This window comes from Parus major, chromosome 3 (genome assembly GCF_001522545.3).
Source record: "Parus major isolate Abel chromosome 3, Parus_major1.1, whole genome shotgun sequence".
Classification (NCBI taxonomy): domain Eukaryota; kingdom Metazoa; phylum Chordata; class Aves; order Passeriformes; family Paridae; genus Parus; species Parus major.
In genome coordinates this window covers 41597322-41621992 of record NC_031770.1, presented here as the reverse complement: position 1 = coordinate 41621992, position 24671 = coordinate 41597322, and the positions used below count along the sequence as shown (strand labels likewise).

General features: G+C 44.1%; 1 protein-coding gene across 2 annotated transcripts in view; it reads left to right on the top strand.

The window, feature by feature from the left end:
- Window positions 1–24058, top strand: part of CAPN9 (calpain 9) — a 26775-nt gene extending 2717 nt beyond the window's left edge. Inside the window, exons 2-20 of one of the 2 annotated variants that reach the window (XM_015623529.2) lie at window positions 2265–2334; window positions 2733–2851; window positions 3464–3597; window positions 3949–4117; window positions 4645–4728; window positions 4958–5043; window positions 6841–6918; window positions 10137–10297; window positions 11109–11266; window positions 11889–12097; window positions 12763–12799; window positions 13925–14005; window positions 14512–14569; window positions 15120–15184; window positions 17515–17583; window positions 18977–19055; window positions 19700–19816; window positions 20816–20874; window positions 21681–24057. In XM_015623529.2, coding sequence (XP_015479015.1) covers window positions 2265–2334; window positions 2733–2851; window positions 3464–3597; window positions 3949–4117; window positions 4645–4728; window positions 4958–5043; window positions 6841–6918; window positions 10137–10297; window positions 11109–11266; window positions 11889–12097; window positions 12763–12799; window positions 13925–14005; window positions 14512–14569; window positions 15120–15184; window positions 17515–17583; window positions 18977–19055; window positions 19700–19816; window positions 20816–20874; window positions 21681–21707 — 1860 coding nt within the window. In that variant the 3' untranslated portion in view covers window positions 21708–24057. Of the gene's footprint in view, window positions 1–2264; window positions 2335–2732; window positions 2852–3463; window positions 3598–3948; window positions 4118–4644; window positions 4729–4957; window positions 5044–6840; window positions 6919–10136; window positions 10298–11108; window positions 11267–11888; window positions 12098–12762; window positions 12800–13924; window positions 14006–14511; window positions 14570–15119; window positions 15185–17514; window positions 17584–18976; window positions 19817–20815; window positions 20875–21680 lie in introns of both variants that reach the window. The other variant, XR_001520761.2, reaches the window with a different exon arrangement.
- Window positions 24059–24671: the final 613 nt, after the last annotated feature.

The window sequence follows — 24671 nt, the reverse complement described above, 5'->3', positions numbered from 1 at the left end:
CCCTTCCCTTCCCTTCCCTTCCCTTCCCTTCCCTTCCCAGAAAGGTAGACATACAAATTGAAGAATTAAAAAAACCCCAAACCCAAAAAAGGAAAGACAAATGGGATTTACCAATTACAAATGAGTCTATGGTCTACAGGAGGAAGTAAGAAAGAAATATTCTTAGTATGAACAGCCACGGACAACCAGTATGACAGGTTGGGACCAGGCAGAGAAATGTAAACACAGAAACCACCTAAACAATCTCACTCCCAGCCAGTTTTAGGTCTCTGTGCACCCTCTCTACCAGTGTGAGACAGGCACAGGGATGTAGTTTGTTTTCTTTTGCATTTAAAGAAGCACAGCTTTAATGCAGCATCAGGACAGGTCACTGTGTCTCATCTTCCCAAAGACTGCATGTTCCCACTTGTAGGCAGTATCCTTGTGCAGGTGAATCCTTAAATTACTGCATGCTGTGTGTGAATGCTGGGTTTTGTCCTTTAACATGTTGGAAGCCCTGTTACATAATTATACCATCTGAGAGTCCCTTTAAAATTAATATTACTTTTGCAACACTCACTCAAAAGGTGTAGAGTGCATTTTCTTTTGTGCAACAAAAGAGAATGTGGCACAAGTCCAGCCAATATCCTTTCAATTCCTTTTTATTGAATTTTTTTTTTTTTTAAATTATGTTTGCTTGCTTTAGACATAGGAGGTTGAAAACATTTTTTCCATATGTGAGTTAGAGATGTGTAATAAACAATGAGTCACAAATCAAACCCATGTCAGTGGAAGGGTTTATATCTTGTCCCTTGCTAACACACAGGGCTTCTTGGTAACAGCTAAATGCATTAGTTGCAATGAGAGTTACCTTTCCTGAGAACAATGGTGCCAAAACAAAGTGTGATGTTGAAGATCAGCTGCTTCATCAGCCATTGCTACATCAGTGTCTAAAGGCCATGAGCTGTGGTTTTATTGTTCATGCCCAGTCCCAACAAGACTGAGTGTATTTAACAAGCAGGCGGGCCAGGTAAGGAGGAGCTGCTGTTTGATTTCCCTTTGCTCCACACTCTGGGGACATGATGGACCTCCTCCCCGGGGCACCTGTGGCCGAGGCACAGCCTCCTCCCCAGCAAAGGCAAACAAAAAAGATGCAAACTAGCTTCCTCCTGAATATTGCCGCTGCAGGGGGAGCTCCGCAGCAGCAGTGCTGGCTCACTGAGGGGAGTGCCCTGGCTCCAGCAGCTGCTTCAGCAATAAGTGCAGGGAGCTGAACACAACTACCAATATTCTGCCCTATGGTCTGAGAAAATGCAATGATATGAGCACAAAGCAACTCAATTTCATCTAGACAGATGCAGGGATTAAATGACTGAACGTGCTCTTCTACTTCCCCCGCCCTCCCCATTAATTTGTTTCATTTGCCACTTCGGCAGGAGGATCTGCTTCATGCCGCAGGGTCTGCAATGATGTATCAGGGCAGACTGATTAACTACAGGCATATTTCTCCAGTAATATATTAGATATTCTCCTTTCCCCTTTGCCATTCAGTTCAATCAATTACATTCAATATACAGTTTGTGAGAAAATGGAGAAGAATTCCTGCCACATTTATTGGTTTATCACTGTAATTTTGCTATCCAGCCATGGTATTAGTAATTGAACTAAACCAGTCTAATGAATGCTTGAGAAGTGTTGTAATGCCACCATGAGCACCGTTCCCTCTGAGCACACAGGGTAGGTGGTGTTAGCTCCTAAAAATTAACAGGGCTGAAGCTGTCTTGCAGTTTGCTTTTTTTAAGGAGGAAATGTTCTTGTGGTTGTCAGACACAGTATATTCCAGGTATTACATGCAAGTAGATAAAAGGCTTACTAGTTCAGGTAAAAATAAATTGCCAATTTTATTTTTTTCAGCCATTGGAGGAAAGCAAGGAAACAAAAAGCCCTGTTAACCGGGGCTGCAGCCTGACATCAATCTTCTGGATGAGTTTGTACTATGATATTTTAACAATTGCCTACAGATGAATAAAGAATGCCAGCCTTTCATTAGCAGCCAACTAATTATGAAAAAAAAAAAAAAGAGTATAGTTGATTCTTTAATTGCTCTACATGGTAATTAATTAGCAAGGGTTCTCCATTTTGTTCTTTGTGGTGGCAGCACTGCTGCAGGATAAGACAGCTCGTGTGGCACACAGGGTTTGTCAGCACTGCTGCAAGTCTGGTTCTGAGTGATGGTGATATTTTCCTGGCACATTCTAAGTAATTTCTCTGTCTCACTGCTGCAGGAGATTGTAAAAGACCCCAAGTTTATCCTTGGAGGAGCCACCAGAACTGACATTTGTCAGGGGGATCTTGGTGAGTGATTCTCCCTGGGTGGAAGTGTTCGTACACCCCATGAGGAGCAGCAGCGGTGTGCTCACACAGGAGGGGATGTTGTCCCTCCTCAGGGATCCCAGGCTCGCCTGGCCCTCAGCTACCTCTTGGATAGCTCCCTCCCATCCATGGCAGGGCCCATCTTGGTGCAGTGGGATTCAGGATCAGGGAAGGATCTTCGTTTGAGGGTACTGTGGGGCCAAGGGAATCTTTTGTCTACCGGCACCTCCAGATCGAAGCACAGTCTGCCCTGGCCAGGCAAGGACACCCGCTCTGGGGACACACAGGCTGTATTTTGGATTTCAGGGGAAGTTGCAGCTAACTGTCATAACATCTCCTCTGACCCCTTTTTCTCCTCTTTTCCCCTTCTCAATCCACAGGTGACTGCTGGCTATTAGCAGCCATAGCTTCTCTCACACTGAATGAAAAAACACTAGCAAGAGTGGTGCCACTGGATCAAAATTTTGGGCCAGATTATGCTGGGATATTTCACTTCCAGGTAAGGTGAACATCTGTCACAGAATGAACACATCTCTGTCATTACATTCCATGGTCTATTTTGTAGTGGGGTGGCCAGGAACCGCAGAGGAGACACTGGGAAAAGTAGGATTGCTGAGTTTACACTGTTGTTCATGTTTTGAGGAACAAACTAGAGGGCTCTATGTCAGCCTCATACAGGCACAAACACAGCCACTCCTGTTTTGTGAACAGCTACATGGCTTTAGAAATCATTTCACATTTTCCTGGGCACACACGCCTCACTCGGGATATTTAAGTCCTTAAAGGAGTTGAACTGGGGTCTGTACCACATGCGTGTCCTAAAGGAGTCTTGAATTATGTGGTGAACACTTGTGTAGCTACGTGAGTGACATTATCCAGACAAGGAGCTACAGTACAGGTCTACACATTTAGTCTTGGTGTTTCCTTAAGACAGATCCACCCTTCCTAGAGAGCAGCCTTGCATGGCAGAGCGGGAACAGATGATTTACACATCTTCTAATCAAGCCTATGACTGTCATTAACTTACAATTAGAAATGCTGGGACGCCAGAATCCTGCTCTCAGGAAATGCCATGCTGTCAGCACACTCATGCACCGTCCTTTCTAAACAGTTTTGGCAGCACAACGAGTGGCTGGATGTCGTGATTGATGACCGATTACCCACTTTCAAGGGCCGGCTGGTTTTCCTGCACTCAGCTGAACTCAATGAATTTTGGAGTGCCTTACTAGAGAAAGCCTATGCCAAGTAAGTCCCACTGCACATACATAATTTGCTGCTTGTACATACATTATTCACAGTTTGTTCATATGGCATTCACAATTCCAGTGAGCAGCTTCTAGCATTTGCTGCTGCCCTTGCCAGCCTGACAACTGGCATTAAAGAAAGAACACCCCCAGGCTTTAAAGATATGGAGAAATGGATGAATTAAAAATGCAGCTAGAAAGGGAAGCAGAATGACCCTGATACTCCTTCTTGGGTACGCTCTGGGGTACTTATTTTGACTTCAGTGCTATTGCTGCAATTCTACACATGCCAGAAAACTCTCAAACATGGATATCTTGAAAGCAATTCTCACAGTCAGCATGTGTTTTCCAGGTTGAATGGCAGCTACGAGTCTCTGAAGGGTGGCAGTACAATAGAGGCCATGGAGGATTTCACTGGGGGTATAGGAGAAATGTACGATGTTAAGGCGGCTCCTGACAATTTCTATGAAATCCTAGAAAAAGCCTTGAAAAGATGCTCAATGGTGGGCTGCTCTATTGATGTAAGTAAGAAAGGGGTCTCAATTTCTCAGTGCCCTCAACTTTGGGGTTCAATGTTTTGTGGTCTGAGTTTCACTTTCTCCTGATGAAGTTTGCTGCTTGCAAAAACTAGTTAAATTTTTATTGAAATAGTGTGATACTCAGCTGGCTGATGGGACCCTTCACCACCATCACTGTCCATCAAAGCCTTTTTACAAGAAAAGAGACCATGTGAACACCTGATCTCAGTCCGAGAGTAAAGACTGAGATCCTGGAAATCTAGACAGTGCTGAAACAAAATCACAGGGGCAGAGGAGGAATTCCACCCTGGAACCACCTCATTTTTGTTCTGGGTGAACAATGTGTAAAACCCCCCATATTTTTTCCCAGAAGAGGACCATTGCACCATGGTTGAGTGGAATGACAAGTAACCTTTTTGTAGTATGGGTTAGCCACTGGTTACCCTGGTGCTTGGGGAGGACCAGGTGGCACCACTTGTGATGTCCCTCTGAAGAGAGAGGTTCATTGGCATTTTTTTCCCCTATTCCAGACCAGCAGTGCTGCCGAGTCAGAAGCCCGAACCCCGTTTGGCCTTGTGAAAGGCCATGCATACTCTGTGACTGGCATGGAGGAGGTATGTCCAGCAGCACAGGGCAGGGAGACACCTGGGGAAAAGACAAGGGAGTGTTCCCTCAGCTGATGGGGGAAGTTATCCTGGGGAAGTTGTCCGAATTCCCATGCAACCTTCCCTCCCGCATCTCCTGTGGCACAGCCCAGCTATTGGCACCAGCCTCTGTACACTGGAGAAGCCTTGCTGCCTAGATCCTGGCACTTGACATTTTCTCTATTTCCTTCTTCCCCAGGTGAGCTATAGGGGCCGGCAAGTGCAGCTCATAAGGATCAGGAACCCCTGGGGACAGGTGGAGTGGAACGGCCCTTGGAGTGACAAGTGGGTGCACTGTCCCTTACACACTGGTCTCACAAAGGCCAAGTCCCAGCTTCTGCTCCACAGCTGGCTTCCTGCAGCTCCAGCTGCTCCACAGGGACTTAAACCAAGAGTTTGCACATGCCTACAAGTATTGCTGTCCTACAGCATCTCCCACTCAGCATATTCAAAGCAGCGCAATGCAGGGATACTGCGCGTGGAGGTTGTTTAGCCCCCAAAATCTAGCACTGGCAGAAATACTGTATAAATATAAATAATTTGATCTTAATACACCCCCAGCTGTAAAAGTTACATTCAAATATCCATTATGAGTTACATTTTTGGTTAAATATTTACAAGTCTGTAGCTGTAGTACTTGTAACACAACATCCATACTTTGTCCTGCTGCAGATAAGCTGAAACTGATTGTGCATTTCCCCCTCTGAATAGCTTGCATCTCTCTATTGTTTGGGGTTTCTAAACACATCAGGAGTAATATCTTAATAATAATATGTGGCCATTAAATGAGACCCTCTCCGTGCCAAAGTTGTGGAAGGACCCCAAACCACAACAGGAATGGCCTGAAAACCAGTCAGGGTTTACTACTAAACAAGGTTTACTAATGGTAAACAAAGTGCAAACAACACAAATGAAAAAAAATACTCAGTAAAAAGTCAGCACTACATTCCTCCCCAAAACACACTTTTCAGTATATTTTTGCACATGTGCACTGTTTAATTTTTGTTTCACTTTTTCTGCTGAGGTTGTTGTTTTTATTTGTACAGATTCAGAGGAGAGGAACCATAACCTACCTGCCTTTAATATGCTGAGACATGTAATCATTTGTAGGACTACTTTAAATTTCCCTGTCCATATCATGGCTCAGAAGTAAATTAAATATGTCCACATCAGCTCAGATCCTTTATCTTGAAGAAAAACATGGATAATTGACATGTATAATGAGTTCTTAAATCTGAAAAAGATGGAGGGGTTATGATCAGGACAGGCATCTGGCAGTTTATGCTGCTCATCAAAAAGGCTGTCTCTGCAAAGCAGAGCTCTGACTCTGCATTTGGGAGGCTTTCTGGAGCTCAAGATGCAGAGGGCTTGCAGGTCAATACAGGAGCCTGTAGTAAAGTTTTGCAGTGGTTGATGGAGTTAAAAATCACAAGATGCCTTCTACTCCGCAAGTTTATTATGTCAAATTGGAAATACTGTAGTGCACTTCCAGTTTTCCTGAAAAGCTTTATCAGGTTTTTGTTTGGTTTTGATATGCCACAGCTGGAGTTGAAGGGGTGAGTGAAAAGGAGACAAAGAATTAACCTGGGGCCCCAGTTACTCCACCAAATCTCTCTGTGCAGGAGAAGGATCCTATTCAGTTCTCATTGACTCAATTTTGAAAAAAACATCTGGCCCTAAATTAGCAACAAGAGTGAAAAAGAAGATGGTGCTACAGAGGGAGTACAGATTTAAGGAGAGTGTTTACTTACCATCATCTTGAGGTTTACCAATAGCCCTATTATCTCCAACCCAAACACCTGAGACCAGTCCCAATGTCAATAACTCACATTAAGACCGCTCTGGAGCAGTTTTGGGATCTTTGGCCTGGTGCTGCTTTTGGCTGCATTAATTTGGTCTCTGTGACCATGAGTGGCAGCAGGACCAGGAAACCTCTTAAATGCAACTGTGTTTGTGTAAGCTGCACAAATAAAACACATGTGAGAGAAGAACAGCCTGCTGTTATGTCCAGCCAGTCATTCTGAGCCAGGGAAAATGAATTGCCACACACCTGTAGTAAAGCCTGGTTTTGTTTTCCTGCAGCTCTGCAGAGTGGCACTCAGTCAGCCCATCGGAGCAGAGACGCCTGTCTCAGGCAGCACGGGATGATGGAGAGTTCTGGTAAGCCACGGGATTTTAAACTGTGTCACTCTAATCAGAAATCAAGGTGCAAGTGGCCAAAACAAGTGCAACAGGGAAGAAGCCTTTGAGTGATGAAATTCTCCGTTTCTGCCTAATAGAGGGCAGGTAGAATGCTCCCTTTGTTTTCTGTGTTCCATGTATGGCTATATCTGTTTTAACAACAAAAACACTCAAAAATCAGTTTAGCTAATGGCATTGGTATTTCAAATACTGTGTGTCTCCTATGAATGTAACACCCTTTAAATCCTACCCATGAATAAAGGCAGGATATACAGAAGGGAGCATGTATGGCACTGTATCAGCTATGAAATGCCTTCAAGATTCATTCTGGGCATGCTCTGGAAGAGAATGAGTCCTGAGAAGCAATACTACTAGTTGCATAAAGTAAAACAGCACCAAGATATGTGTGAAATTGTGAAAAATTTGAAGAAAAGATGAAATGAAATGAAATTAAATTAAATTTAAGAAGAAAAAAAGAAACCAACATGGTGGAAATTGCTTTAGAAGTATGAAGTGTTCTTCATGGCAAACTCATGATCTCAGAGAAGGTGGCTGACTTGCACATGATTCCCCCCTATATGGACTGTGCTGTTACAATGTATTGGGTCACATTTTCTACGGCCAGATGCTCAATTCTTTTACACAGAGGTAAGTCTAGAGAGGTGTGCAATGGAGCTATTCCAGATTTTGCCTGCAAGTTAAACCAAAGTTCAGCCTCAGGCCTGAGAAGTTATTTGAAATAGACAATGCAGCACCTTACATCACAGAAAATGATTTTCCCCAATTTTGATAACTGAAGGGAGGTAGGTCCAGGTCCATAACTATATTTTTACATAAGATATTTTGAGTTATTTTGCTATTGACATAGCAAATGCATTAGGGCATTTACAGTTTCTTTACAAAGTTTCTGTGCTTGTTTGGGTTTCTGGTTTTGTGTTTTATTGTCTGCTTTTGACCTGGCTACACCTGTGGCTTATGAGGTGAGTGTAAAATAGACAAAGACTTTACACAGAACCCAAGTAACTCCAGCAAGTATCTCAATGCAGGGCAGAACTTAAAGCCTGACCATGTGATGGGGGTAAAAGTGTGCAAGTAGGCATCAAATGAACAGTGAAATTAATGGAAAAATCCCATTTTAGACCCTTTTGTTCCTTGGACTTGTGAGAACTGAAGAAAATCTTCATGGTGACATGCTGAGGACATTTTAACCTCATTAACTACCCCAAAGATACTTTGGCTACGTATTAGCAGTTCAGATTGGTCTTGTCCAGGTGCTTCTAATAGATGCAAAGGGGCATCTAGTGGTTGGCTAAGAAATCAGCTCCTCACTCATCCTAGTCCCTTCCTTCCTAAGTTCAGAGGGTCAGAGTCTTCTTTTCCCTTCATAAGTACAAGCCCAGAATAGCTCTAGGGAAATCAGAACAGGTGTTTTACCTCCTAGATGTCAAATCTAATCTATAAAGGGCAGCCCCTTCCCCTGCTTTGCAGCACATTTCCAAAGACCCCAAAACTGCACCATGTGGCCAGGAAACCAGGCCATTTAGAGACAGATTTTGCTATGCTGCCCCTGCTTTAGTGTCCTGAGCATCAGAGTGAGAATTAGCAGTGCCTAGGGCTAGCAATACATGGGAATAGCTGACAAGAAAGGGCAGAACTCAGCAATGCAAACCCTGCTGTTTCTCTCCACACCAAAACCAAGTTGTAAAATGGCCCATAGCAAGTGTAAATTAATACCACCACATAACAAGCTATTTGTTATGAGGAAGAAAAATGGAACTAGCTGTGTTGGACGAGGCACAGTGGGGGCTAGCTGGGTCCTATCTGCCACTGCCACAGATAAACTTGTATATTGGAGGGCTTTTGCTCTCCTTCTACTGCATTTTGTTGTTAGGCATCTGCCACAGGAAGAAAAGGAAAATTACAGCTACAGAAGTTTGTGTCAGGGAGGAGATCCATTTCTGTGTGTTATTTCTGTGGTCCAGGGAGAGAGGGGGGCTCTTCCAGATAGCAGTTCAGAGCAGAGACCATATATTTGGCATATATGCCAAACTGCCTTCACAAAGGCCTAATGCATCAGCTCTTTTACAGAGGGAAATTCAGCCTCCCAAGGCTACCCTCAGGCCCAGAGTGTATGTGCCTCCTGTCCTTGGGGTGCACACCACGCAGGCTGCTGTCTCTTAGACTGCTTCTGTGCGGTTTCCTTTTGCTCAGGGCAGCACCCAATGCCCAGTGGTGCCTGGCTCTGCCTGTCCCTTCTCTTGGCTGCTTGCTCAGTCCTGAGCTGACTCTTGGCCAATGGGACTATTGGCATCTTTTTGCCCTTGTGCTTGCTAGATAAAATCTCCTGGCTTATCTGCTTCTCTGTGTGCTGAGAGGGCTAGTTCCAGCAAGACCAGCCTAGCAGCTCAAACCTGCCCATATTGTGGCACCTGCTCCCTCAATCCCATTGCCATGTACAAGTCTCCACCTTGGGAATAAAATACATGCAGCGCAATCTGTGCTGCACAGTAGCAGGCAGCAGTGTCTATGCTCCTTCAAGGGCAGGTTGGAGGCATTTCTCAAGTCCAAACACACTTTATCTCTCACATTTGGCGTATATTTTTGCTAGAACAAGGTCCCAGGCACCCATAAGGGAGGGAAGGGTGATCATCTTGAGCCTAAAAACCCTAGCAGAGACCCAGATGTTACTTTAATTGCAGTGCAGACAGGTACCCATACCATGGCTTGACTAATCCATCACCATGTGTGACTGGTTGTGCTGTCATTGTGCCTGACTCTGAACACACAGATGATTTGTATGAAGACTTAGCTCCTGCACCTGCCAGACAATCCTTTGGCTGGGTGTTGGCAATACAGATGTGGCCATTAAGCATGGTGTTGGTGAAATAACTCTTTCCACTGTAGGTTTTATGTCAGTGTCACTTCTATTTCATCTTAGCCTCAGTTGTAACTGAGTAAAAGAAAGGTGTAAGAGATGTCAGAATGAAATGCAGACAAAAAGGATGCTTGTGCTTTACGCCACAGTGAGTGGAAGCTAGTTGCCCTCCTGCTGTACACTGGCATTTATCCATGGTCACCAAAACTACTCTGCATGGACTGGTGATCTGGCCCTGGGGCTCTGGTGGATAAATACTTCTGCTGGGCATCCTTCACAAAAAATGAATGGCTGCCCATTCCTTACCGTGCCTTTGGCTCAGGATGAAGTTTGAAGACTTCAAAGTGCATTTTGACAAAGTTGAGATCTGCAACCTGACTCCAGATGCCCTAGAAGACAGCACTGCCCACAAATGGGAAGTGACCATCCACCAGGGAAGCTGGGTCCGTGGAGCCACCGCAGGAGGATGTAGAAATTTCCTAGGTAAGAATGTACCAGTTTGAAAATGAGAAGCAGGCAATGAAATCTTTACCTGCCCTCAGCTGTAGCTCTTCAGAGAGGAGCTCTTTAGCCAGAGCTATGGGTGCAAGACAGTTCAGCTGACAGCAACCAGCCAAAGGGACAGATGAGGAAACTCAACCCATGGGCTTTAAGAGTGTTGTACTTTAAAGCTAAGACCTTTCTGTGACTGGCTTTTTTGAATGAACAAACCAGCAATGAACAAAGTGATAAATGTTCATACGGTCCCACTTGAGACTTTGTAGTGAAAGAGTTGCTTTTTTTGCTCCCAGGTTCATTTGGTCTGATTTACCTCTTAATGACATTTGCATGAGCAGGACTAGGTTTAAATCAGCCAGCTAAGCTGCAGCAGCAAGTGTAAAATGAGACAAAAAGCACCGCTCAGCCAACACGTTTATGTGCCTCTGAAGCTGTGCTTTGGATCCAAACTGTGCTAGTTTAGACTGGCACCCGCACTATGGGATCATTGTAGCAATGTAATTTTAATAAAATTTCATCTGACAACTTCATTTGAACCATGGTAACTTAATAAGGCACCAGGCTTAAAATCTTTCCTACACCTAGTTCCCTGAAGGACTTTGGGATTTGGTTTGTTTTTTGCAAAATAAAGTGGAAAGCTTAGTGGAAAGAAGTATAACGATTAATGGAAAAACTAAATTTGAATGAAACCTCAGCTTAATTGTCTCTTTTGGTTTGGTGGGGGTATTTTTTGTAGTAGTAGTGGTGGTTTATTATTCTGAGTCAAGAAGCTCTCTGGTGTTCTTTACTTTGGCAGAAACTTTCTGGACAAATCCACAAATCAAGCTGCATTTGACAGAGAGGGACGATGGACAAGATGACTGCACGTTCATAGCGGCACTGATGCAAAAGGGTCGCCGCAAACTCAAGAAGCTTGGAGCTGAAATGCTGACCATTGGCTACTCTATTTATGAGGTACTCCTTTGCTGCTACAGCACAGGAGCTGCACTGTGGCCCCTGCCCCATTTTTAAGGTTCTTGCTCTTAAAACAACCTTCTCAGTTACATCCAGCCCCATGGAAGATAGAGTCCTCTCAGAGGAGAATTTAGGAATCTCTGTCCTAAATTCTAAATGTCCCACAGGTTCCTAGGACAGACAGACCCCTCAGCCCCATGATTCTATCACCCTTGCCAGGCTCAGGGAGAGGGAATATTGCTTTTTCTGAGCATCCTGGGACACATCACACGCAGATGCCCTTTCCCGAGTAAGGCTGAGGTTGGTGAATCTGTTGTCACTGCCCTGTGACACCCTGTCTGGGATGGTGGTGTTTAGTGGCAGGGAATGTTCAAGTAGGAAGGCAATGTCTCTGAGTGCTCTGAGACTGCCTTCTGGGTGGGAAAGGGCAGTGGCAATGGGCCCTTGCCATAAGGTGGGAGCTGAATTGCTGTAAACACCTGGGAGAGGGAATGATAGTCAGGATCTCAGCCTGGGGTGACGCCTGTGCCAGGCAGAATTTAGCTCTGTGATTAGGAAAGAGGTGAGTATGGCTTTCAGCACACCCTGGCCAGTTCAGAACAGCCCTTTGTTCCCTTCCTAGAGCCCTGGCAGAGATGGACACTTGGGCAAAGACTTCTTCAGGTACCACCCCTCCAAGGCCAGGAGCAAAACCTACATCAATTTAAGGGAAGTATCCCACCGATTCAAGCTGCCACCGGGTGATTACATTCTTATTCCAACCACATTTGAGCCGCACCAGGAGGCAGATTTCTGCCTGAGGATCTTCTCTGAGAAGAAGGCCATCACTGAGTAAGTCTGCAGCAAGCTTTGGGCCCTCCAGTGCTCCCCTGCCCATGGGGTTGTTGGCTGCTGGGGAGAGTGTGGCTGCCAGGCACCTAGCCCTACAGCAGAGACCCAACATGGCAGGCTCTTGATCATTTGGGGTTTCATTTTGTATTTTCCCGTTTTTGCTAAACCTGACCTTTTTTTTTGGAGAGGAGTTGAGAAGGTGGGGAAATAGGGCATGCCATGAGGAATCTGCTGGAAGTTTGACAGCGAAGAGTTGCTAGATGCCTGGCATCTATTTGGGTCTCTGTGAATGCAGCAGTGTTTGCTTCCTGTTTGTTTCCTCCCAAAGTTTGTCCAAAAGACAATTTTATGTTAAAAAAGCATGCTGAGGAAAAAATGTGTTCACAATGAATAATGAATAAAGAATGAGATGAATTCTTCAGCAGATGACATGCACAGCTGTGTCCTCCCTGAGTCCTGCCTAATGTCTGATTTAAGGGCTTATACCAAAATTTAAACAGCACAAAAGTCTGATTGTTTGATGAATTTTAGCTAAACACAACTTGTTAAGTAAAAAAAAAACGAACTGTTTTATCATTCACCTGGGGAAAAGGTAATAGGCAAGCTTCCACCCCAAGCAGATGTTGAGTACCTTCAGATACCAAATAAGGTTTTGTTTTCTCCAGGGATCTAGATGAAAATGTTGCCATTGATCTCCCAGAGGTAAGTCTACAGCATTAAAATAGCAAGAGAATAGCTCAGCAGAAGCCGGCACATACTGCTTTTACTGTCTTTGGCTAAACCACGTTCATTTCACAGGAATGTTACACAATTGCCAGCTTTGTGTATATCACTGAAATGCTAAACTCTGCTGAATGTGGTAAAAGAGCTGTGACAATCAAAATCATAATCGTTATGCTTCTCATCCCCTTGAAGGCAGCCAGTGCCAGCCAGAGAGGTGGGTGTCGGCCACCCCCTGTGCCCTGTGAGCACCACCCCTTAGCACTGGGGAGCCACGCGGCTGTTCACATCTTTTAATTTATTCCTTGACAAAAATAAGAAGCAAGAGAATGTCTAATAGACCTACATTAATTTTGCATACAGATGTCTTTATTTTACTTCTCTGTATCTGCAGGGCTTGGGAGGGAATGCTTACGCATGCACGTGCCTACTGAAATGATTGAATTCTTTCAGTTTTTGAAGGGCTTGGTCTGCCTGCTGAGCACTAATTGCAGCTGGGTCTGAGTCAGCTCCTGTTTAAGCGTAACCCTGCAAATAAGCCATTAATTGTGGTGTGCCTTTCCATGGAAACAAGCTAAGCCAAGATCTAATTTGTCCCTCTTTAGTAAAACTCTTCTCCGAGAACCAGCTAACAATGACATCTTCATTTTCGGGATCTCGGGGCCATGTTCCATAGCAGAATAAGCTTGTGCATATGTGGGTAATATGCTGAAGTGCAGCCACCTCTGGCTGGTGCTCTCAGGAAGGGCTGGAGGTCCCAGGACGATGCCACAGGAGCGAGCTCAGCAGCGCTGGGGCTGTTGGAGGCCCGGGGAAACAGAATGGAGCAGGCTGGGATGGGAGGAGAGACAAGTGTTTTCCAGGATGGGTGCCCTTGGTTTGTACCGAGGCAGAGGCACACTACACACTTGCCCAGGCGAAGGAAATGATAGGGTGAGACTCCCCTCAAGCAGAGAGATGGCCAGGAGGCCTCAGATCTGGCAGAGTTCAGGAGCAGGTGCCCTTATTTTGAGATGTACAGTGGTCCAGGCTGCACAGAGGGGCTATTTGCAGGAGAAATGTCACGTTTTGCAATTCTTAGAAGGACTTGTGTGGTTGCTGTTGCAGCCTCTACACCCAACCCCAAACCCACAAGAAACTGAAGAGGAAAAGCAGTTCCGGGCACTGTTTGAGCAGATCTCGGGAAAGGTGAGTGCAAAACACTTTGGGTCAGAGCAAGATGTAAAAAGAGGGGAAGCACTTCTGCCCCTACCCGGAGCCACAGGAAACAAACCCGACATATTTTGGGAGTGTGTTTGGTTGCAGTGTGTTGTCTGGGCACCAGATGTCACCATGCCTTATGGCTCGATGGATAAGGGTGCAGTCCCCGGTGAGCAAGCAGGAGGACCCAAGCTAGAACTCAAGCTCTGAAGGAGACCACCTGGTTTAATGTTCAGCCGCGGTTGAGTTTTCTTTGGTTCAACAGCTCCTGCTTGAGATCTCCTTCAGAAAGACTCATGCAGAGCAGCATTCCTGTATTTTCCCAGCCCATAAATTTTTAGCTTTTTCTGGGTTTTGTATGGTTCTTTTTTTGCTGAGTTGCAATGAAGAACAGATGAGTGATTTTTGTGTTTTCTGAGGTTTTTGGTATGTCTGATTACAGAAACATTTAAGTAACAGATGCTTCACTTTTTGTATTTTTTTCTTTTCTGCAGGACATGGAGATCTCTGCAGAAGAACTTGAATATGTTCTGAATGCTGTATTAAAAAAAAGTAAGTGCTGACAACTTCTAAGTTAAGGCTGGTATATAACTTTCTAAAATCTGCCACTAAATTCATTTACATGTAGAAAATTAAAGGCTGTCTTACGACCCCAACCTGGTGTCCCTGAGCCAACAAGGGCAGAGCCAGGAAAGTGTTTGGTCCATGATCTAGCCACGAGCTCGCCCTGCCTCCAGCATGATCCATGTCAGCCCAGTGAGGCCAGCTCCCTGTTGCACTGCCACCCTGCTGTGGAGGGACAGGCACTAGGCTGGGACTTTGAAGCTCATGATCCTGCTACAGGCCCTTTGTACAGTGGAAAACCTGTCACTCCCTGAACCTCAAATCAAGGACAGTATTTCCTGTCATGTCTCCAGTAAATGCATCTTCTGTCTGGACTGAGACTTCTCTGTACTGAGCTGCCTTCATCTTCCAGTTCACAGGCCCTCCCATAATGAAGACTAAGAGTCAGCTATCTCTGTTCATGAGTCCTATTTTCTCCTTCCTGTTTATAAAAGACAGATCTGCCTATGATTTCTTTCATATTATTGTTCTTTTTCAGCAAAGAACATAAAATTCAAGAACTTAAGTCTCATTTCATGCCGAAATATCATTTCTCTTATGGATGTATCCTTTCAAACAAGTGCCTGCAAGGCCAAATGAAGAATGAATATAATTCTCCATAACGTTATGTATTGTGGGTGTCAGAAATGAATTTAGTAATGGCAGATCACTACCCAAAGAAAACAAAATTACTTGACTGTTTCATCCTGATTTTTATTTTAGAAATTTAGGGTTAAGAGTTTCAAATGGTTTTCTATTGCAAACTTAGAGGCAGATGCTTTAATGCTGACCACCTTTAGAAGTAAGCCTCAAGCTACTTCTGTATAGGACAGTGCATTTTTCAAGCTGTGGTTTATTTGAAAGAGACATAGAAGACTGAACTCGAGAGAAGTCTGTTGTCTGGGGAGCTAAATTCACCAGACAGAGTTGTACATGCAAGTTATGGGCCAGAAATTAAGGATCAAAAGTGGAGAAAATTGCTGATATCAAAGCTCTTCTTTGACAATCAGCTTAAAAACTGGAAAATCTGGTCTTTCAGCTAGTTACTGGGACTCCAGGAAACAGACATGTGGGTGAGAGTTGTCTGTCCAAATTTAGGTATTTGTGGTGTAGGCGTCTACATCTGAGCCAGATTTCTAGACTTCCTTTATAGACAGCGAAAGGGGTGGTGTAATTAATTGTTCTGGATGTAGCTAACTGAGGGGTGCTAAATGACTGCTCAGACATCAGGTGAGGTGAATCACAGCCCTGATGCTTCTCCACCAGATTTGTCCTTTGCAGAGTTCTGGTTCCTCCTGAGTTCACTTAGCATGGCTTCTCCTCAGGTAGAGCTGCTTTTGCAGTATGCTTCCCCAAGAAACAGCTTTCTTACACATGAGACAGAACAGACCTACCAAGGCAGGTATCTAATGTTTGGTTTTATGCCTTGCTTGTTCAGCTGAGATGTCTTTTGCTTTTGTCACTTCAGTCCATGACATCTGTTCAAGCACTTCTGAGAGAAAACCAAAACAGACAAAATTTTGTCCTGTGAAAGCTGGTTCATAATATTAAAATTCAATGCAGATTAGTCACCCTGCACATGCAGCGAGAAACAGGGGACCAGTTCTAAATTTCCTTGCTTAAAAACAAAGCCTCAGTAGGGAGCTGGTCCATGTTCCCATCTCATCCTTACATGGTATTGGCACGAAGCCAGGCCCTGTGCTTGACCCTGGAGCATGGCAGCAGTTCTAGGTTTACTATTTAGGATACAACTAAATAGTTTCCATGATTTGCAATGCTTCCAAGCAAATCTTTGCATAGTTTTGAATAAATGGGGAGACATCTCTTCCTCTGCTTTGGGAGCACAAGGAACGCAGACACAACCATCCTGCTCTGGACGTGCTATTTGGAGCACAATGGAAGAGCAAAACCATAAAAACGCAAACCCAAGTCAATGCTGGCACAGTCTCCTCTGTGTCACATGCTACTGAATTCCCTGGCAATGGTCTGCATGTGGTGGTGAGGAGCAGGGACAGAGTTCTACATGACCCTGGGAAGAAGAGCCTGGCTGGGTAAAAAAATCCCTTTGCAGAAGCGAGAATGTCCTTGGGATCTGTGGGTACCCTCAATAATGACACCAGCAGAGGTGCTCAAATAACAGCAGGTGTTAGCTAGACCCCCTTGGCATGTTTTGACCTTTGTGAACGAATGCTCGCTGAGCCAATGTACATCTGAGCAAGGGCTGTGTCCTGGCAAGATGGAAAAAAGGAAGGGGAATGGGACCCTTCCTCATTTAGCATTTCAGAGCAGCTGCCTCATCCTGGAAGTGAACTGTGCTTGGGGGACATCAGTAACTCAGTGAAATAAGTCCCTCACTTCAGGCAGAGGGAAGGCCAGACAGATCTAATCATGGTCTCCAAGAACTGCTTTGCAGGCATTTATTTCAGACCGTAAGGACCAGATTTTGCCAGTCTCTCCCCACTACTCCCATTAATTTTTGGTTGAGCCATTGCAACAGGACCTGGTCTCTAGACAAAAATACTGAACAGCGCATTGGTTGACTAACTGCTTTGGGCACAGAAGCAATTTGTTTTAATCAGGTAATTTAATTCTCTGAATCATTTATATCCCGTTTACATCCAAAACTGTTCTTGCCTTAGAATAATCTTTCTTCCTCATGAAGTCCCTGAATTGCTCAGCTGTGTTTTTATATCACATAATGTTCCTCCAGTATCACAGCCACAGGCATGACTGCAACTGCTGGTGTTCTACCTCTCAAGAAATCCCAATGCCAGTTAGAGCAGCAGCACAGGCTTTCCAGTCAACATTTTCTGCTTAAAGGGACTACTCTGATAAGTTCAGACTGAATTTGGGCTTTCATATAAAAAGTCCTTTTCCTTAGTTCATATTACCAGACCAGTGGCAACGGGAAACTGGAATTCAGTGAGTTCAAAGTTTTCTGGGAAAAAATGAAGAAATGGATAGTAGGTGACATTATCCATTGTAATTCTTCCTCCATTTCATTAGCTGCTTCCTGAACAGCTTACTGGGTATATGCAGACAAAAATGGAGAGAGGACTGTGTTCAAGCCATGAATTTTAACACAAAACAAATGTTTTTAAAAGCATGGGGTTTGTTTTGGATAGTCAAAGGCATTCTTAGCTTTCCATGATGATAAACCATAATGGTTTTCTGGAAATAACTGAGATTTTTGTAAACTAGTCAACTATGTTTGGGATAAAGAATGCAATGGACCGTAATAAGCAAGCCAATCAGAAGGAAACTTAAGGAGTTTCCATAACTGCTGTTGTACAGAAGAAGAAAGTGATGATTCATGACTAGTAGGAAACAATCATTTCCTAAGTCACTGCATTTTCATTACTGATCTCTCAGGAGTCAACTCTACTAAAGTCTGGGAAAGTGCTGATTCTAATTTTAAACACATTTCCTTGCCAATGTATAGGCAGTGAGAATAAGTAGGCTTGCAGAATCAATCACAGAATGAATACTCTCAAACAAAAGACATTACAATTGTTTCCTCATGGCCATTAATAGGTTTTTCTGAATTTGTGCTTCACCAAAGCATTCGAAATATGCAGTTCTTTGCTTCTTGTCTAGCCCATCAGAAATGCCCAACACTTTTTCTGGGTACTAATGCCACATCTCTTTTAACAAAGGGCACACTGTGTTTTAACAAGGGGCTTGAGGAGCCCTTGTATCCTGTAGAAAGACTTGCACATGTATTTGCTGGAAAATTTTAAGCTGAATGCGACGACAGCTCCAAATAACTCGTATTCCAAAGGAGAGTCGTATTTGTCGTCTCAATGAAAGGATGGAATTTAACTCCAGCTTGAGAATTGCTTAATATATGGGTCAAAATTCAGACTCTTTGACCGGTTTTCTTGGTTGTACCATCAATGTGTCTATTCAGATTTTTTATACTTAGAAGCAAATGAGCAAGTGACAATATTAACATCATGTTAAACAGTTTGTCTCTAGTGTTCAGAACTATGGAGAAAAACAAAAGAGGATTGAGAAAGTGTCAGTTAAGAGTTAAAAGACAGAGAACAATACATCTTTCCAGTTAAAATCCCTTTTTAAAAAATCATGACATTTTTAATGAAGAGCAACTCATTACTTTTTAATGCTTGGATTTGGCAGTACTTTTTTAAGTCACAACAACCTCTTCATATGACAAAGAGAATTGGGACCAAGATTTACTCCTCCACTATAAAATCAGACTGGATCAAAGTCTTGTCAGCTTTCTTAAATGCTTATACTGTGCGGTTGGAGATAAACACCTTGCCTTTCTATGCCATATCTGCGCTCCCTTTCGTACACCAGTAGTGAGCTTTCTGTGTGCTCCTTCCATAACAGAGTATCTTCCTTCAATTTGACTTTGATAAATCTGGCTCCATGTCCTCTTATGAGCTTCGTGGGGCTCTTAAAGCTGCAGGTAAGGCAAGCACTGCATTTTATCCTGTAAACCTGTTGGGCAGATCAGCGTGGGTGAAGAGGACAATCACACAGGCTCCTGAACAAGAAGGAGGTCTAAACCCCAGAGAGAACCCGGGCACACTGAGTAGGGTAATTTTGCCCCAGGTACCCCAAGTCCTGAAGGGCAGGCAGTCAGAACAATCTCTGTATTTTATTGAGCTATGTTAAACCCAACAGGGCTGAACGTGTGTGGGGTTAGACCTTGAAACAGATCACTTCAGAGTCCATGTACATTCAAGGGTTGAAGGAGTAGTGAGAAATCTGCTATGAAGAGCAATCTCTGCATCAGTATTTCATCACAACTTGTTTTTATTAAAGCAGATAATTTTTCAGAAATCCCTCCAAATTTGAGAAGATAGAATGGTCTCTCATACGTCACAGTGTGGCATGGACTAGAAACTGCAGTGCCTGGAAAATTTCTTGTTCAGGGTTTGTTATTCATTGCAGGCTTAAGGAACTTGGTGGTTAGATCTCTTTCTGGATGGATATGTGCCACGGAGTATCCTCCCATTAAGTGGTTTTCAAGATTAGTTACTAGAGATCTGTAGATTCCCCCTGATGTGTGAGGTTGCTCACTTCTACTTTGTGTGTGTCTCTGGGAAGGATACCAGCTCAACAATTACCTGCTGCAACTGATTGTCCTCCGATACTCTGATGAGCAGTTCCAGATTGAATTTGATGATTTTCTGAACTGCCTAATACGCCTGGAGAATGCGAGTCGTGAGTATCTTCTTCCTCTGGAATTTCATCCCCCTTGAAAAAGAAATCGTTCTGCTTCGAGCATCTTGCACAGTATCTGAGATCCAGCACAAAGCTAACAGAAAGGAGCTGTGTTTAGCATTTGCATTTAGGATGGCTTTTCTCCTGTAAAGTGAAAAATGCTCTGCTGCTAATGGAAAATTTCCCCATGTGAATAGAGCTTGCTACATAAACTCTGCAGCAATGTTGAAGGCATGTGAAGAATGCTGGTAAAGTCCATGTTGTAACCCCTCTTGTGGCTCACCCAGGAGCTTAATTTGGGATCACACAAGTTCAAGGTTCAAACATTACTTGTGCCTCATGGAAAGAGAAAACTGGCATGCTCATGGGCAGGTATCTCCTGTACCTTTTACATAACATATTCCCTTTTGGCTTCAGATGGAGTTCCTTGTACTTCAAGGCACCCAAGGTCTGAGTTCTTTTCTGGCACAGGGTCACTCTGGTTACAAAGCAGCAGTAGTAAAGATAGGTTAAAAGGTGGATAAATAGAATAAAAGGTGGATAAAAGGAATAAAACCCAATTCACTCTATGAGAAGAAAAATCAACTTTCTTCACTGATTTTTTTGGTTTTGTTCTTTTTACTTTCTGGCTTGACTATAGAACTAGAATTATTAAATTTCTGAGACAGAAGTTAAATAAGATATATAAAGAAGTGCAAATTGCTTGGCTTGATTTCAGAGTATCCTCCAAATCTGACTGTTTAGCACTTTCAGGACACCTTTTCCAGACAAGTCCTGAAGTGAGCCTTGCATAAAGGCCTTAAGTCAGCAAGACATTCCCTCTTGGAAGGTCTTTGCTTTGTCAGAGGAGCTACCACCACCAAGCAATCCTAAGCAATCTGCCTTTGTGCCAGGCCCTCCCTCTCCTTGGCATGGCCACTCATCGTTGTGGGATGGAGAGCTCATGTGTGAATATGAATGAGGTGTATTTATAGCACTGGTGTCCGTTTTTCATTCCAGGAGTATTCCAAGCACTGAGTGCGAAAAACAAGGACTTCATTAACCTGAATATAGGCGAGGTATGAGCACAGATTCATAAACACTGAGAAAATGATGGGGTTTCTCTAGAGCTTTGTCCTCTTCTAAGGGCTGGAGTATTTCTTCTGCATGACACTTCAGATGTCCGTGAGAGTGCAGGGGGGTATCTGCCATAGGTTTCACCATGGCTGGAATTTTATAGCCCACTGCAGCCCATGCACTGATTAAATCTCCTCCACACTATTGCCTTCCTTGCTTGCCCTGTGGCATACTGACAGCTTCCTATGCCCCTTTCTGGTTTCTCAGGTTTTTTTCCTTCCTTGGGTGCCAGGTTTCAGTGGGGGAAAGAGGAAGGAGCAGATGGGGGTAAGGGGGGTCTTTCACTCCCCCTGAATCCCCCAGGAATTCAGATCAGCCTGTGCGTGTCTATCACTTGCTTCTCACACTGCTCAGCACGGGTTTCTTATTTTCTTGTGCTCTCCTTGATTGCCTGTTGCTGTGAGCTGTCTCTCATTTCACACTAAGCCAAAGCTTCCTGGGGTGAGGCACAATGAATTCCCAGGGAAAAGAAATGTGGGAACTCATGTGGACAGCTGGCATGCAAATAAAGTAACTGCTGTTTCCAGCATCTAGTGCTTGGAGGGCTTTGCCTTATTCCTTCCTGCTGGCTGAGGTCTCTCCTTAATGACAGGATGTAAGACCCAAAATGAGCAAAGGTCCTCTTCCCTAAGTGGGGTCAATTCAGAGAAAAACACTGCTTTGGAATGGCTCTCATTTGGGGAAAGACATGGGGAGGGAGAAGGGCCTGAAGTACTTAATTGTACAGTTGATATTTTTCTTATACTAGTTTATCAACTTGGCAATGAACATCTGAAGAAGTTTGATTTGGATGCCAGGAGTTTCTTGCGACTTTGCTGCCGAGACTTTTGCCCCAAGAGCTGGGGTCCCCTTCACATGCAAACTTCACCAGGAGATTTCCTGCAGAGAAACATGAATGCTGCCCCCCCTTTCTGTTCTCCAACCCTGTGGATGAGTTTAAGTGTCAGATCATGTGTTTTTTTGGTAGAGCCTGAGACTGGATTTGGCACTGAGCATTTGGATGTGGTACACATTCCTCTCAAGCAGGCTGAAGCTGTTGTTCCTGAGTGACCACAGGTTTTTATGAAATAGGATTGTGTTTGCTTTCAGCATAGCACAGACTACAGTGATTAAAAGTCTTTATTGCTGCTTGGCTACTGATTACTGTAAGGTCCTTTTGAAAATACAAGGTTGCATAAAACTTGTTCAGTTTATAATTTATTTCCAGGCATTATGTGTGGCTACATGACAAGTACCCTGTTGTAGCCACATGCATTGCAGTCTGGTGAGCTGTAGGGACTGTATGGAAGAAAATTCACTTCTTAATAATTGTGGTCCCAGGTCCAGGGTTCCTTAGAGGGATGCTTAAGAAAAGGTTTGACATTCATCATAGATATGCTTTAGGGAAAAATGATTGCATCTCACCTTTTCTTAGTTCTTCCTCTGCTACCAACAAAATTCCTCTCTTCACATTTTGCTGTGTAGCCAGAGTGTCCCACAGGCCTGCCTCTGTAGAGCTGCACACAGTTTGTCATTGTCTTCAGAGAAACACATGGCCTCTCAGACACTGAGCACTTGCATGGGGCTGTTTTCCTCCAGGCAGTCCAAGATTGTGTCCCACACCAGCCATGCGCCAGAAGAACAACTGTAATCATTTCAGATTAACTAAATGTACCCATTGGTAGCATCCTGATCTCTGCAGATGCTACTTTGCATCTGTGACTTATACAGTACTATCCATGTGATGTGGGTAGGCAGTGCTGACTTAAAAAATAACAGTAATAGCAACCAGGGACTTAAGAGGTCTTCATAGGATTTGTTTCCATGATAATCTTCATAACTTATGTCTATTTTATAGTGAATCAGCTGTCTGGCTTTGTTTTCTAAAACCTTTCTTGCAGTGTAACATATGGCCCTAGGCTAGCCTTGCATCCCCTACTGTCTGGGATCACTGAGACAGACAGGGTTTTGTTTTCTCTAGATTTAGACCTAATGAACAATTCAGGAAAGAAAATCAAGCTGCAGTAAAGGTGAAGCTCAAACAATGAAAAAACATACAAATCATGGTGTATAAAATACTAACTTTCATTTTTTTCTATCAATTATAATATTGTAACTATGCAGAAAATACTCTGGAGCTAGCTGGGAGCTGAGCAAAAGCTGATGGTTGCAGTATTTGATTAACTGAGGTACTCAGCCCCATGAGGTGTATTGATTTTCAGATGTGCTGATTGTTTGCCCTTTTACAGCACCAGAGACAGCTGTCCAAATCTGTGAAAGTTTGGATTAAAATCAAGACTGTCCTATGAACATTCAACCACACTCTTGAAACAAACAAACAAACAAACAAAAAAACCCCACAATTGGAAATCCTTAACCGGTTCACTGTACAAGCTTAGATGTAGATACAAATTTGTTGTAATGTACCACTGTTCACATGCAGAAGAAAAGAAATGTCTCAATACCTAGCATTACCAGTGTAGCTTTCTGTTTCTCTCCACAGAGCTGGTGCTGTCTTGAGAAATCAGGATTGCTATACAAAAATTATAAATAAAGGTGGAAGCAATGAGGTACAGGCAAAAATATTCTTGGCTTTAAAAACAAAATTAATGCATTTAAGAAAAGAAACACCCTGAGGAGTTTTCTGCCCACTCGGAGCAGTTGCCTGCTGACTGTACCAAAAGGAACCTGAGAGATAACATCAGAGTTCTTTAGGAATCAGCCTCTTTCTTGGGCAGCCAGCTCTCTGCAGACAGCCTGGTCCCAGTCCTGCCTTGGGACTTACACAACACCCACAGCAGAGGGCACAGAAGGGGGTTAAGCACACGAGAACCTGTGGGTACAACCAGGCTGGCTGTACCATGGCCACTCAAACTCTGTTGCGGCACAGTCCCCATCTCGCCACTTGGCCTGTAAGGATGTTACAGGTGCCTGTGCTGAAAGCCTTGCCAATATCAAGGTGTAGAACAGCAATTGCTCCCCCTTGTCCTGAGTGTTAGACCACTTCCTTTCTGCACCGGAGCACGGCCCACCTTAAAAAGGGAAGAGTAACTCTGGCAGTAACTTTTGCAGCAGCGAGGTGGAGGATTATATAATCCCTGGTGAGGTGGGGTTTTTGTGTGCTATTACACTTAGAGGGACTGAGTGGGATTTCACGTTGGATTTCACAGCCCCACCTGAACATCAGCGTCCTTCTCAGCACTGCGCCTGCCTGGTGTTAGAGCAGGAGGGCAGCTTTGCCCAGAAGCAGGAGTTTGGGCTTGCTGGTCTTCTTTTCTTTTAATCAAGGACCTTGAAGCTAGATCCTGCTGCCTTCTCTGACATGAGATGCAGATGCATTTGGCTCTGCACCGTTACAGAAGCTATGGCAAACTCTTTATGGTGCTCTGAAAGCTGTGAGTGGCACACTCCCTAATGTGGTGCCCACAGACCTTGTTAGCAAGAGTGGCTCATGCTGGGGAGCCCTGCCTTGTCTGCTAAATAGCAACATTAATGCAACATGAGAGTAATTTTTCATAATTATATGAGTGGAAAAAAGGAAGAATCACTTAGCTACAGGGTTGCAATCTGAGCCTGCTTTCCCACTGCCTCACAAAATAAAAAATCTCACCCTAAACCTGCTGCTAAAGCCTTAGGTTAGATGTCAGCAGGGGCTGGCTGCTGCTCTGGAGCCAATTGTCTCTCCTCTGCTCCCCTGTGTCCTCCTAGCCACCTCAGCACCCCAAGATGTTGGGCAGTGCTCCAAGACATGGCACATTTC